At 28.6% G+C, this 15,921-nt stretch overlaps 1 protein-coding gene across 1 annotated transcript; it reads left to right on the top strand.

Annotated features, from left to right (window-relative positions):
• Positions 1–13,357: 13,357 nt before the first annotated feature.
• LOC137818752 (EPIDERMAL PATTERNING FACTOR-like protein 9) lies at positions 13,358–14,388 on the top strand. The gene is made up of 3 exons (XM_068622348.1): positions 13,358–13,598; positions 13,930–13,985; positions 14,066–14,388. The coding sequence occupies exons 1-3, from the start codon at positions 13,523–13,525 to the stop codon at positions 14,246–14,248; spliced, it is 315 nt and encodes a 104-aa protein (XP_068478449.1). The 5' UTR covers positions 13,358–13,522; the 3' UTR covers positions 14,249–14,388.
• The last annotated feature ends 1,533 nt before the right edge of the window (positions 14,389–15,921 follow it).

The raw sequence follows: 15,921 nt of genomic DNA, 5'->3' as shown, positions 1-15,921 counted from the left end.
CATAACCTGAAAAACGAGGCAATAAAGAGAGTAATCAGCAGAGACAAAACAAAAAAATGCAAGGCCCCCATCATTTTAAAAAACCAAATCCAACAAACGAAAAAATACAACACGACAACATAGACTATAGTGCGACGTGTTGAGAGAGAACACCAGAAGAAGAAGACTAAACCCCAACCAACAGTAACAAAACTCTCGCATTGCCCACCATCACAATCAACGTCACTGGTGCTTCAAAGAACCCAACACCAAAAATGAAAATGAAAAATGCGACAATTGTGAATTGTACACGATGCAACAAGGGAGAAGAAGCGATGAATGTCTTGCACTACCCACTATTGTGGTCAACGTCACTAGAGATCCAAAGAACCAAACCAAAAATGGAAATGCAAAAAATCGTGAGTATGCGATGCAATGAAGGAGAAGAGAAAGCAAACGAGCGCGTGAGAGGAAAGTGGACGTCAAAATGATGTGATATGTTCTTATTACATCGAATGTGAGTACAACTGGTGTAATATCTATGGCAGAAATTGCAAAAATGTCACTGCTTAAGGCGTAATGATGTGATTTTGAATATATTACATTGGTTGTGAGTACAATCGATGTAATATCTATGCCAAAAATTGCAAAAATGTCACCGCGTGATGCTTTACATTGGTTTTCCTTTAACCAAATTAATAACTTATTGTAATATATGTATTTCACACTAGTGTATGTGGAAAAGAAAGGAAGGGTTTAGAGAAAAGAAGATTCAAAATCAACCCAAGGATTAGAAAGATAGCATATATACAAATCATGTTTCATTATAAGTGTAAGAAGTCCTACCACTTCAAATCATAGTGTTATGAGCAAGAATACAAGGATAAATGACCCAAATATTTCAAGAAAGACTCTTAAAAGGGTCTAATGTTTACATGGGAATGCCTCGATCTAACTAACTCAAAGGACAACAAAGAAGAAGATCATCTCATTTTATGTTTTATGGTAGACCCAATATTAGGTTACTCATTAGATAACTCAAAAAGATTAGATAAATTTCAATGACTTTCACTATATTGTAAAAATATTAATGAAATTTTATTCCAATTCTTCTCATGATGAAAACCCATCCAGCCACAACATCCATAAAATAAGGAGGATGAAGACCTAGAGCTTTGTTCAAGGACTTACTAGCATATATGAGCCTAATTAGGTTTTTGTCCATCTTTTGTAAGCCCAATGAAGAGGACAACTCTAGGAAGAAGGTTTTTACAAAGTATCTTAGAGAGACCTACATACCATAAAAGAATACTAGAGTCTCTTGGTCAGAGACTACAATGAAGACTAGAACTCAATTGGGTTCAATAGGGACAAGTCATCATCATTTTTTTTAGTCAGACTCTAGTTTAACGTAAATAAATATATGTTTATAGTAGAATAGGATTTATTTGATTTGTAATTTTTAAATAAATTGGGCCATGTATTTAGGTCAGGTAAAGTTTGATTTTTGGTCTTGTATTTTAACCTAGGATAAATTAAGGTTAGAGTTATGGTTCTAAACCTACCCAGGGTTTCAATTAGGCTTCCATTGTCCCAAAGGAAACCCTAGGCTGGTCTTGGAACACAAGCTTGCGCCCCAAGAGGGTTGAACACAAGAGAAGATGCATGATACACATGTGAGAAGGCATGAAAAGTGTGACTAGCCACATGTCACTCTCTCTTTGGCTCTTCTAAATATAGGGTTGTTTTTTTTTTTAATTTTGGATCTTTTGGGAAGACCATAACATTGTAAATAAATTGTCTCAACTCATGTAAAATTCAGCTTGAATGATTGTTGTGCTACCCAATTTTGTCTACAAATCTTGTTCTTAAGTTATCTCTAAGGTAGTATTCTTTGTAACTAATCCTAGACTTTTTCCTAATGAGTTGACCTCAAATCTCACTCTCCTAAACCGATTTCTCCACTTCAAATACAGATTTCTATTCCTCTATTTCTAGCAAGCTTCTGCAACTCTATTAAAAAATTCAAAACAAAACAATGCTAGAAGAAGATGATGCTATCATTTTGTATCTAGAGCCATGGTTATGTTGAGATAAGTAGTTCCTCCTCTTCTTCTTTTTTTCATGACTTTCATGTTGTCTTCACTATTTTTTATTTGTCTTGAACATGTTTCAAGTTGATTTCACCGTTTGAATTGTAGTACTTGTCTATTTGTTCAATTCAAAACAATTATTGCTCATTGAATCTATCTTTCATATGTTACTTTTAGGTGTTCTAACATGTTGAAACCATGTGTGTTTTTCTTGAGTCTTTGTTCACTTTAATCGGTTCATTCACAAGCTCTTTATATAAGAAGTGATTAGCTAAGAGCTTAAAAGATCTCTTTTCTTAATAGTTATCTATATTTAAAATAATTGTTTACCTAAATATATAAATGTAATAGAAAGTGTGGGATGAAAAATGTTAACCGAGAGTATGGAACAAGGTAGAAAAGAGAGAGGAGGTAAAAAGAGGTTATTAAAAAATTCATACAAACACTCGTAATCTAATTTTAGTATATCAACTTAAACTCTTTAAAGTAAAAAAATGTGATATTTATCATCTTATTTATTTTATTATTTTATAATTATATTTTCTTAGTAAAGTGTCTCAAATCAATATTTATTTATTAACTTTACAACTATCTTTGCTTAATGAGGTGTCTCCAATCACATCTTATTTTTTTTATTAATTTTATAATTATATTTCTTCATTAAGTACCCCTAACCTCATTTTATTTGATAATTTGGTTACTTCACAATTGTATTTGTTCCCTAATCTCATTATATTTTCTTGTTATTTAATTTATATATATATATTTATATATATTTTTTAATGTTAATAGTTATTATTTTTCTTTAGTTGTAAATAAGAATTTGTTTTCGTTCTCAATTTTATAATTTTATTTAAAAAATAATAGTAATAATACAAGAAAATCATAAATAGTGACAAAAAAATCAGTCATTAAATAAATAAATCGACCACTAATAAAAATATTGACCGATTTAGTAACCAAACAAAATCGATCACTATTTTCTTAGTCACTTATGTATAGTGACGAATTATGTGACCAAATTTAATAACTGATTATGTGACCGAAATAATGATTGAAATTAGTGACTGATTCTGTGATTGAAATAATGATCGATTTATTATCATTAAAAAAATATTGCCGTATAAAAAAAAGTTTTATTATCATTAATCTCCTATTATTCTATTATTACTATATCATTATTAAAATTATGATTATTATTATTATGTCATTATTACTATTAATATAATTATTAATAATAATAATGTTGATATTAATAATATCATTAATGTTGATATTATTATTAATCTTATTATAATTATTATTAATTATTATTAATAATAATTATTATTATTATTAATACTATTATTAATATTAGTATTATTCTAATTATTTTAAATATTAATAATATTAACATTAATAATATTATTAATATCAACATTATTAATAACATTATCAACATTGCTGTTACTGTTATTCTTGTAATTTTTATTAACATATTTAATATTATTATTAACATATTTAATATTACTATTAATATTATTAAAGTTAATTTGGTGGAAAGTGATATAGTGATCGATTTTGTAAATGATTTTTTTTACCAATTTTGCAACTAATATTATGATCGATTTTGTAATTGATTTTTTGTTATCAATTTTGTAACTAATTTTCTGTGACCGATTTTGTAACCGATTTAGTGACTGGTTTTATGATGAATTTTTGTGAATAAAATTGTAGTCAATATTTTGATCATTAAATCATAAAAATAACTTTGGTCACTAATTTAAACATTTTTCGGTCACTAATTTCAGTCACTATTGAACAATTTTCTAGTAGTGTTAATAAAATAAAATAAATTGATGAAAGTGTAGTTGAAAGTTTGACTTTGGAATTTTAAATGAGTAAATATAGCTTAAATAAACTTATGTGTGGTGGGACGGGTGTGTTGTTTTGTTTTTAATATTAGATTATTTTACATAATATTTGTTCTTACTCCCTTATTTTACTCCCTTATTTTGTGTGTGTTGTTGTTTTGGCTTTAGTATTAGATTATTTTACATAATATTTTTTCTCACTTCTTATTTTTATCTAATGAATATGGTAAAAATCAAAATATCAATCTAAATAAAAGAAAGCACCAAATTTTCCAAATTCATTCTCTATCGTTGATGTTCTTCCAGAAAACAATTAGAATGTGAAAATCATTATCAATTCAGTTACTTTTAGAGAGATACGACTATCAACCTTAACATTTGTCTCAAACATAGAAGTCTTGATCATTTTGAAAAAACCAATAATGATCACTTTTTACATGTCTTCCACCATTTACATCAATCTGTCAATTAATATGTTCCCACCAACTATATGAATGAAATAATACTATAAAGAAAGGGAGATTTGTAAATAAATAAAATTCATCATTTCTCTTTAAATAATAAAAAAATATGTAGTATATATATATATATATATGAATTTTATCTCATATTTTAATTTTATTAAAAAATTATTTTTAAAAATATAATTAATTAATAATCATGATATAATAAAACATTACAATCTTATCTAAATAAAATATTCAAAAAAAACTTATTTTAAACAAAAGCAATTACATAATATAACTATCAATAGTCTAAAATATTCCTAACATCCACTACAAGAAAATCATCAAATAGAAACCAAATTTTAGATACCAAAATAATTAGTTGCAATAGTAACTAAATTAGAGACTATTTTAGAAACTAAAAAAAAAATTGGTTTCTAAATTAGTTTCTATTATTGTTAAATATTTTTTAAATTAGTATCTAATTAGCAACCAAGGTTTTAACTACCAATTATTTAGATTCTAAATTTGGTAGTAAAAATCTTGGTTCCTAATTATTTGTATCAGATACCAATTATTTTTTATCTGAATAAATATGTTATTCTCACAAAAAAAATTAATATTAAATAATATTTAATCATTAAAAAAATATTAGTGTTCGAGTAGAGAGTGCTAGAAAAAAGTTAATAAAATATTTTCATATGCATATTACAACATTTATAGTAATGTTCACATGACAAAACATATGCATATATGTTCTTGTATGCACTGTAAAGTTCTAGTCTCTCTGGTTGTGAATATTCTTTGGTATTGATTACCGATGAGTCTCGGTCTTCGGCTTTCATTCAAGAGTGGATGATAACTGTAAAAGGTTCTCCAACACTCAAGTTAGTATCCATATATTAAGTCTAGTATTAAGATATTAAGTATAGTAAATGCTATTAAAATGCGTATCTTGACTTATATGTGGTCAACCTATTTACTGGTTTAGTGTTGGACCCGATTAGCACAAATTTCATTAGTCTGACATACTTGATTAATTTCATTAAACTTGATTAGTTATGTTGATGTTGTCTCATGGGACCAAAATGTATTCGACCATGTGATTTTGTGTCTTTTCTGTTGAAGCTGGAGGAAGCTTCTTCCCTACCAAGACTTGATGTGTGTTTGATGAAGAAAATGGCTTGAGTGCCTTGAAGATTGTAATAGGTTTTTAGATTCATTTGTAATTAGGCTTGTAAGTGTGTATGATTGCCTTTTGCTGTGTAACCTATCCTAGATGCCTAACCAAGTCTAGATTAAGCACATGATGTGGTTAAATGGTTTTTGAAAAGCTTTTTAAAATGTTTTTAACAGTCTTAAAACAGTACACAAATAAATCTGTTTTATGGAGAAAGAATCTGTTTATTTCTTCTCTGTTAAAAGGCTTTTCTAAATTTCTGTTAAGGCACCAAGGGAAAGCTCAGTTCGTTATTTCAGTTAAGCTGAGCTGGCCTGTGTGTTACACTTTAATCTGTTTTACTGTGAAAGAACAGGTTTATTCTTTGGTCTGCTGAAAGGTTTTTCACAAGTTAGTTAGGGCACCAAAGGTACCACTCAGACAGTTATTTCTGTTAAGCTGAGTTGGCAGTTTTCACAAAATAAACCTGTTAAGTTCAAAAATGAATCTGTTGTTTTCTTAACTGCTTTTCAACTGTTTTTTGAAAAGAAGTTAGAAACTGTTTTCTATATAAACAATGTCTCTCTCACATGAATAAGTGCTGAGGAATTACGCTTTTGACAGAGATCAAACAATTTCCATGTGAGAAGAAGGATTGAAAGAGTTTTTGAAAGGTTTTCCAAAGAGATTTTCAAGTGTGCTTGTTCTAGGAAACCTTGAATCTTGGTGAAGGTGCTGGTGCAGTTCTGCAGCAAATTGAACTACTGGTTTTGAGTTCTTGCATCTTCTTTTCAGGTGTAATCTTTCCTTTATTCTGTTTTGTAAAGGTGTAAGTGTTAGTCACTCTTTGATAGGGTTTCTTGGAGTGCAAGGTGTGCTGAAATAGGGTTTTTCAGCGTTGTGTGTGTTGTTCTTGTAGTGTTCAAGAACTGCTGGTTTTGTAAGTGATTGGTACTGTTTTTAGTGAATTCCACCTTGGGGTAAGGTGAGACTGGATGTAGCTCTGTATGAGTGAACCAGTATAAAAACGTGTGTATCTTGTATCCTCATCCCTGCACTCTTTTCTGGTTTTTTGCTTAATTCTGTCAAGAACTAAATCTGTTCTTTTTAAATTGAATCTGTTAATTCTAGGTTAAGTGAAAACTGTTCTTCCTGTTTTGCTAAAGTTTTCTGATCATAAACAAGGTTGCTGCATATAATGGCTTAAGTGAATTGTGAACAAACTGACCATTCATTAAAACCTAAGAAAGGATCATACTTCTTGAAATCTTGTGTTGTGTGATTTTTGGTTGATTTCTAAGCATAGCTGTATCCTTCATCCTCACAATATTAAGCTGATCTGGTTCTGTTATATTTCTTGTTGAACACAATTTTACATTGAACAAAATTCAAATTGTGTCAAGGCTGTTCTGAAGAATCAATCTGTTTCATGTAAAAACAATCTGTTCTTTTTGCCTCTGGAATACTGAAAAATTGTGTGTTCTTGCGAAAATTTTATAAGCTCAATTCACCCCTCCCCTCTTGAACTTAGACACTAATAGACCCAACATTTTCAACCTATACTCTACACTAACTTAGTAAGTTATGATGATATCGTTTCATGGAACCGACATGTATTTAACAATATAATTCTACGTATCTTCGACCAATAGAGTACAATATTCATATAGAGATAAACAAACCATCATATTTTGGGTTCACTTAATGCAATATAACATTATGTTGATAGAAATATTAAATATGTTGAGAAGAAGAAGGAAGAAGAAAACAAAAATAAATTCCACATATCTTAGCTCGACAATCCTACAAATAAAAAATTCATAACAATACTAGTTCTAATTAATTTAACAACACATGTTAACCTTATTGTTGGGCTTATTGTTGGGTCCTACTTTACTTCTTGTAATCTCTTTTCTCTAGGTCGTGTTCTTTTAGCCCATTCATTTTTGTTTCTTTGTTTTTACTTTTGCATACCTTTTTCTGAAAACTTTTCAAGATAGATTAATAGAATACACTTTCAGTTTCTACTTTACTCTTTCTTTTTATCTCTATGTTCTTTTTTTCCAGCATTCTTCACGCTCCATTTTTTTCTCTTGTTCACCATGGATTGCTTGTTTCCTCTTGGTGTTGTTGCAACCTTTTTCGCCTTGTTCTGGAAATCACAATTGTATTATGGTATTAGAGTTCTTCATTTTGAAAAGCTCTACTGTGGAATTTGAATATTTTTTCTTTCATTGATTTTTTGTTTTCTTGCCCTAATTTATTTCTTTATCTTTCTTTAGGTATGGCTGAAGAACATTCAGCGCAACTAACATTGTCCGATCAATAAAGTCAATTCGTGAATAGTTTTCTTTACATGCATCCCAATGGAAATCCTGTTGCTCCCTTGGTATCACCAGTGCTCGACTCTGCAAACTATCATTCTTGGAGCAGATCAGTGGTGACGACATTGAGTGCAAAGAACAAAGTGGAGTTCATTCTGGGTTCACATCTCTTCCCAGCCAAGAACCATCCAATGTATTCGGCTTGGCAAAGGTGTAACAACATGGTTGTTTCTTGATTAATGCATTCGATCTCTACTCCTATTAAACAAATTATAATATGGATGGATATGGCCATAGATATCTGGATTGATTTAAAAGCGAAATATTCTCAGGGAGATCTATCTAGAATTTCTGACTTGTAATCGAAAGTAGTTTCTTTAAATCAAGGGGATTTATCAGTTACAAAATATTTTACTAAGCTTAGAATCATTTGGGATGAACTAGACAATTTTAGGCCTAATCTTGTGTGTGTCTGTCAAACCAAATGTACTTGTTTTGTTGCTTTGGTTATTAGCCTAACAAAATGTGAGGATCGGGCTATTGAATTCTTGTGCAGGTTAAATGAACAGTAGCACAACATCAAGTCTCATGTCCTTTTAATGGAACCCATACCGCCTATACCTAAGACTTTTCCCCTTGTGGCTCAGCAAGAACGTCAATTGGATAAATTTTTTTCTATGACTAATATAAACAATCCTAATTCTAATCGTAAAATTGTTCCTGTTGTTTGTACCTTTTGTGAAAAAAATGGTCACAGTGAGATTGTGTGTTTTCGTAAAGTTGGATTTCCTGGATAAAATAATAGGACTTATAAAAATAACAAAAAAAATGTGTACTCACTGTGGTATAAATGGTCATATGGTTGATAGTTGTTACAAAAAGCATAGATGCCCTGATATAAATCCCAATAGAACTCACAACAAAAATAGGAATTTAGGGTTACAGAACGAAATCAATTAAAAATAGTAACAATATAAAACCTAGATTAAGGAAGGCGTCACAAACAAAGTTTGATAAGCCTAAGGATGATCGCCACAAGAATTAGTGGATTCTTGATAAGATCGCAAGATGCAGGAAAAAACCCTAGCAAAGAAATTTTCTCTCTTAAATTGCCAAAATATTTGTCTATTTGTCTTTCATTCTAAATTCCAACAATGTATAAATACAAATTTAGCTATAGGTCTTTTCTCATTTGTAAGTAAATAAAATGAAAATACAATCTCTATATTTCAAGAAGGATCATTTGTCTCGATGGTTAAGCTAATACTTTGTAACTGGTCTTGGGTTCAAATCCAAATTGCAAGCAAATAATAATATTATTTTATTCCAATACTCCAAGCATGTTGTGCATGTTACCAAAGAGAGGATTGATTTAGTGCACTTCTTATTGTTATAGACATAAATTTGTGGCATCATAGAATGGGATATCTTTCAAAATGAAAGATTAATGGTTTTGAGCACTCAATACCCTTATATTTCTGCTTGGAATTTCGATGTTTGTGATACTTGTCATCTTGCCAAGCAGAAGAAGCTTCCTTTTACTTTAAGAAGTTCTTGTACTTCAAATTTTTTTGAGTTGATTCATATGGATATTTGGGGTTCGTGTTTTGTAAATTCTATGCAAGGTTTCCGTATTTTTTACTGTTGTGGATGATTTCTTTCGCTTTACATGGACCATTTTTTTGCACAATAAATCTGAAATTTGTAGTCATATAGTCGATTTTGTTGCTTATATTGAAACCATTTTAAAACTACAAATCAAACTATTAGAATTGATAACGATGCTGAATTTTCTAAGAAAGATTATTTTTTTGCTAAAGGTATAGTTCATCAAACCACTTGTGTTGAAACCCTTGAATAAAATGACATTATAGAACGCAAATATCAATATCTTTTAAATATGACTCATGTTTTGCTTTTGAAACCTTATTTACCTCATTTATTTTGGAATTTTTTTGTTCAACATGTCCCTTTCTTAATTAACTGTACTCCTACTCCCATCATACTCCCCAATTACAAAATCTTTCTCCTTATGAAAAACTAAATGAAAATCTTTGTGGTCTTTCAAATTGCATGTTTTGGGTGTTTGTTCTACTCTAATACTCTCACATCACATAGAAAGAAATTAAATGCACATTTTGTCCATGGTATTTTTCTTAGTTTCTAGCATATTACAAAAGGTTATATCTCTCTCAATCTTAAAAATCATAGAATTGAGGTCTCAATGCATGTTATCTTTCATGAAACTCATTTTCCATATCAATTGACTAATGATATTCAAAAGAGTCCAAACAATTTGTCTTTACCTCTTCCTCCCAATTATGATTCCAATGTGATCTCTCTCTTTTTCCACTGCACCTTATAAATTATTGGAACCACCAATATTGAAAATGTTGTTGATCCTCCTCCTTGGTGCTCATCACAATCAAGGAGACCTCCAACTTATTTAGAAGAATTTCAAATTGATTTGTCTGCTGTAAACAGTGTAAGTTTTCACTATCCTTTTAACAACTATGTTTCGTACCATGCTTTGTCACCTAGTTTTAAGCATGTGATTATTTCCATTTCATCCCATATGGAGTCATGCAATGATAATGAAGCCTCAAAGCAAACCTGCTAGCAGCAAGCAATGAAAGTTGAGTTAGATGCTTTTGATGCCAATCATACCTGGCAAATTACTTCCCTTCCACTTGGCAAGAAGACTATTGGTTGTAGAAGGATTTGTAAAATTAAATACAAATCAGATGGGTCTGTAGACCATTACAAGGCACGTTTATTTGTCAAAGGTTACACTCAGTTGGAAGGTCTTGACTTGGATACTTTTGCACTGGTTGCAAAATTGACTACTCTTCGTCTCCTTCTTGCTCTTATTGCTACTCACAATTGGATGATAATAATAAGTTCCTACATGGAGATATGCATGAAGAAGTTTACATGCAGCCTCCCCCGGTCTTCTTCTCCCTAACAACAGTGTTTGTAAACTTCAGCGGTCTCTCTATGACCTTCAACAAGCTGGAAGACAATAGTATGAAAAGTTGTCAACTTTCTTAATTTCACAAAACTACATTTTATCATGACACTAACATTACTATTACTCTTGTTTATTTGGATGATATTGTGCTTACTGTGAATGATCATGCTGAGATTGTTCATATAACCATATGGGAGACCTCACCTACTTCTTAGGCCTTGAGGTAGCCCGCAATAGTTCATGAATCATCTTAGTCAACGAAAATACATTATAGATATTCTTCACAAAACGGGTATGCAAGACTGCACTCCTATGCCTACACCTATAGCTCATTCTTCCCGCCTCTCTTCAACTGAAGGAATTCATCTCAATGAAGATGAAATCTCAGGATACCGCAGACTTATTGGACGATTAATCTACCTTACAAACATTAGACTTGACATTTCCTTCAACGTTAACAATCTTAATCAATTTGTCTCTGCACCCACCAAGTTTCATTTAAAAGCTTATAGTGACTCAGATTGAGCCACTTGTCCCGACCCTCAAAAATCTATAACTGTTTTTTCTGTTTTTTTGGGCGAGTCTCTTATCTCCTGAAAGTCCCAGAAACAGTAAACAATTTCTAAGAGTTTCTCTGAAGCAAAATATAAAGATTTAACAACAACTACTTGTGAGATTAAGTGGTTAACTTACATTCTTCCAGACTTTCGCGTAACCTTCATTTCACCAACTATTCTCTAATTTGATAATCAATTAACAATTAAGATTCTCTCCAACCAATTTTTTCACGAGAGAACCAAAGACATTAAAATTGCTTGTGAGAGAAAAATTGCCTTATTCAAGATATCACAATCGTGTTAACACAAACATTACTTTTCTTTTTTTATTATAGGTTTTTCATTAGTATAACCTATGAATGAATTGCAATGATTTAAAAATGAAATGGGTGGCTCAACCCTGGCCATAAGTTGTCGGGCATTTGATTCATTGTCCCACACGCTTAGTCATACACCACCATATCTAAATATACACCTTCACCACATTCTATTTTATTTAAAGACTTAACAAATAGACTCTTAATTTTCTTTTTAATAACTGTAATTAAGTCATATTATTTTTCTAAATTTATTGTAACATTTGTTTCAGTATTTTACTCTTTAACATTTTGAGAAAAAAATACTTTTAAGATAAACAAATATTTATTTTTATATCTTGAAATCTTACCTGTGTTGTTTAATTGTAAGAAGATGCTTTTATTGTGTCAAATCATTTTTAAGATATTTTTATTGTGTCATATCATTTTTAAGATATTTTTATTGTGTCACATCATTTTTAAGATATTTTTATAACTTTTATTCTTATGTCTAAAGATTTTATTTAAGATTCTAATTTTATTTTTATATCATACAAGCATGCTTCTATGAATTTTTTTATAACTTTAATTTTATGACTTAATATATGATTCATACAATAAAAATGAATATAATTCCCATTGTAAGGATTATAAGTTCAAGAGATAAATCATATAAAACTATATTATTAAAATTATTAAAACAAAGATCTTATAATTTTTCTGCTATGAGATTTTAAAGATGAGGGGTATAATTAAATGTGGAGAAAATAGATTAATGGAAGAAAGAAAATTAAGAAGCACCATCTTCCTAAGCTCGTATTTTGTGCACTTACTTATTGTCTGTCGGTTTATGGAAAATGGAAACTTCATTAATTTAATGTTTTAGATGACAACATCACATTCACCAAAATTCAACAATAATTCACATCCATATGATTTCTTAAAATTTTAGGAAATTTATCCTCTGGAAGTTAACTTCATTTTAGATACAAAAGTAAATTTATACTATAATTTATTTATTTATTTAAGAATCCTCAAATATAAGATTCCTCATCTACATGTTCTTTTAAAAAAAGTAATAAAAAATTCAACACTAATAAATCATAAAAATTATATATAAGGAAATAAAATAACATTTCTAATCCAAAACATCATGATAATAAATTTATTATAACAACACTACAAAATTCAACACTAATAAATCATAAAATTTTATATATAAAAAAATATCTCTAATCTAAAATTTTAGGACAATAAATTTACTGATCTATTTTATACACAAACTCCTAGTTAAAATTTAAAAGAAAATTAAATTTCACATTTAAATTTCTTTAAAAAAATATTTATGTGAGTGTAATAATAATGTATATTTTTAATAAATAAATATAGTTTATCTATTTATAGTTTATGCTAATACATGAGTTTTGATTTAATTTTCTAATTTTTTTATATACTTTTTTAATAATATATTTTTGTGTGATAACATATGAGTGTTATTATTTAAAGTATCAGTGTAATGATACTTAACTTAAAATTTTTTATAAAAAAATAAATAATAATACATATTTATTTTTGAACTTAAAAAAAGTCAAATCTAATAACTGGAGTTATGGTATGGGCAATGTAGTAACTGTAGTTGAGTCTAGAATTCCCCAGGAGTTGGTCACAATGGGCTATCTGTCGGCTATGCTTTCTCTTCATCATCTTCCTCTGTCACTTTTGCAGGTTTTACCCTATTTCTTTATTGCTATCAACCCCACCCTTTCTCTCTCCTCCCTTTCTCTCTCTCTAACATCTTCTCCATTTATGCTTACACCCTCTTCAAACTCTTCCACCACACAATAATGGAACAACTCACCAAACTAGCTAAGCTTTTCTTCATACTCTTGGCCTTCACTTTTGCTTCTCAACTAATGCAAGGTCATACTCATGCAAATGCAATCTACTTCTTCTTCTTCTTGTTCCACATCTTCATTTCTTCTTTTATCCTAATGCTTTATCTCTCTGTGCTCTTCATATCTTTTTTTTTATCTGTTATCAGTTTATTCTAATGATTTTTTCCTATTAAGCTGCTGAAACATGCTTTCTGTTGCATGTTATATATTCTCAAGCATTTTTTGTTTGGTTAGAGCTAAATCAGAAGGGTGTGCCATTGTACTTACCCTTTTGGCATTCAACTGTTTGGAGTAACCAAAACTCAGAATCTCTATGTGTTTCATGAAATCTGTGACACTATTTGTTGCTGCTGCAGTTAATGAAACAGAAGCTAGGGTGCTGGAGTCCTCTGAGAGAGATCAAAGAATAAAGGTTATGATCAAATTGAAAAACTTCTTTTCTTTTGTGTTGTTTTTTGTCTGCTAAGTGTTTGTGGAATGATTGATATATAGGGTGGCAATGAAGCATGGAGAATGAGGAAATCATGGAGAGCTATGATTGGATCAACAGCACCAAGTTGCACTTACAATGAATGTAAAGGATGCAAGTACAAATGCAGAGCTGAGCAGGTTCCTGTGGAAGGGAATGATCCAATCAATAGCCCTTATCACTATAGATGTGTTTGTCATAGATGATCAAAACCTTGCTTTCTTCTTCAACAATGTAATCTTTCTTTCACTTCAACCACATTTTGGTTTATCTGCTTATCTTCATCACTCATCAACAATACAACTTTCATTTTTGTTTTCAAACTTTCCATTATATTCTTCCCAAATATCATCACCTGTACAAACATTATTAGAAACTTTAAAAGTGTAGAAAAAATATTAAATTAATTCAATCTTATAAAATAAAATTTACAATTATTTATATATTATTAAATAATTTAATATTATAAAATTAACTTATAAAATAATATTTATATTTAATTATATATTTTTTAATTCGATTTATAAAATAAAATTTACATCTTTATATATTATTAAATAAAATTAATTTATAAAATAAAATTTACATCTTTATATATTATTAAATAAAATTAATTTATAAAATAAAATTTACATCTAATTATATATTATTAAATATATATAAATAATATCAGCTTATGTTATAAATTTTACATTTAATGATATACTATTCAATTGTATATTATTAAATATTAAATATTCTTATATTTGACATTGAAATTTCCAACAACTCTCTTCTTTAATCAAAAGATTGTTATTAAATTAACTTTTCACCTTCTTATTCTATTATTTATTATATTTAATTTAATATTTTTTTTTATTAAAAATAAGTTTAATTATGCTTTAATTAATTCATAAATTTCACTATTTTTATTAAAATGGTTATAATTATTTTAATTCAATCTAGATATTATGTTGTTTGAATTGTTATTTATGTTTTTTCGACTATTTTTTTAATTTCTCAAAAACAAGTTAACGAATAAGTGGTGAATTGGAAAAGAGGAAAGAGAGAAAACCCAAATATATTTACGAAATGAAAATGAAAAAAAAAACATTAAATAGTAATCGGAAAACAAAATGCCCAAAAATATATAAAAAAATATTTTAAACATTTAATTGAATATTTAAAAAAAATAATTAAAAGTATACAAGTTTATAAAATATTTAAAACTTAATTTAGTAATAATTTATTTTTAATTTAAATATATTAATATTTAAAAACCTAATATCATAATTTATTTCTATCCAATTAACCATAACCGTGAAATGGTTAAACATATATTGATGATTTAATTTACTATATTTTATACTAAACCTATACTTACGGTTAATAAAATTAATTTGGTCAATTAAAATATATAGAAAATTCGTCACATTATATGTTTTAGAAATTTATTAAAATTTAAAAAATCACTTTGTTAGTTTTTAAACTGAACTATTTAATTAAATCTTATATTAATAAAATAAAATAAAAAATAATGGTTAAGACGAAAAGATAATTAAATCTATTTAAATACATAATACTCTCTTATTTCAATAAACATTACATTATGAAATTTTATAATGGGAATTATGAACACAATAAATGGTTTACTTATTTTATTGAAACATATCTAAAGTCAATTGTTACTGTATCATAAATATTACATTATGAAATTTTATAATGGGAATTATGAACACAATAAATGTTTTACTTATTTTATTGAAACATGTCTAAAGTCAATTGTTACTGTATAATAAAGGTGGTCACTTATTATCGCACATGAATAATTAAGCATGTATAAATATGATTATCTTTCCACTAATATAAGCATGTATATCATTATTGATGTGGTTAACAA

The sequence above is a fragment of the Phaseolus vulgaris genome, chromosome 10 (assembly GCF_000499845.2).
Source record: "Phaseolus vulgaris cultivar G19833 chromosome 10, P. vulgaris v2.0, whole genome shotgun sequence".
Lineage (NCBI taxonomy): Eukaryota > Viridiplantae > Streptophyta > Magnoliopsida > Fabales > Fabaceae > Phaseolus > Phaseolus vulgaris.
This window is presented reverse-complemented; position numbering and strand designations above follow the sequence as displayed.

Bases quoted from the DNA above. Each gene is read 5' to 3' on its own strand.
- LOC137818752 (XM_068622348.1), top strand. From the start codon at position 13,523: ATGGAACAACTCACCAAACTAGCTAAGCTTTTCTTCATACTCTTGGCC. The intron at 13,599-13,929 runs GTCATACTCATG...TTGCTGCTGCAG, and splicing joins TGCTTCTCAACTAATGCAAG to TTAATGAAACAGAAGCTAGG. The intron at 13,986-14,065 runs GTTATGATCAAA...ATTGATATATAG, and splicing joins AGAGAGATCAAAGAATAAAG to GGTGGCAATGAAGCATGGAG.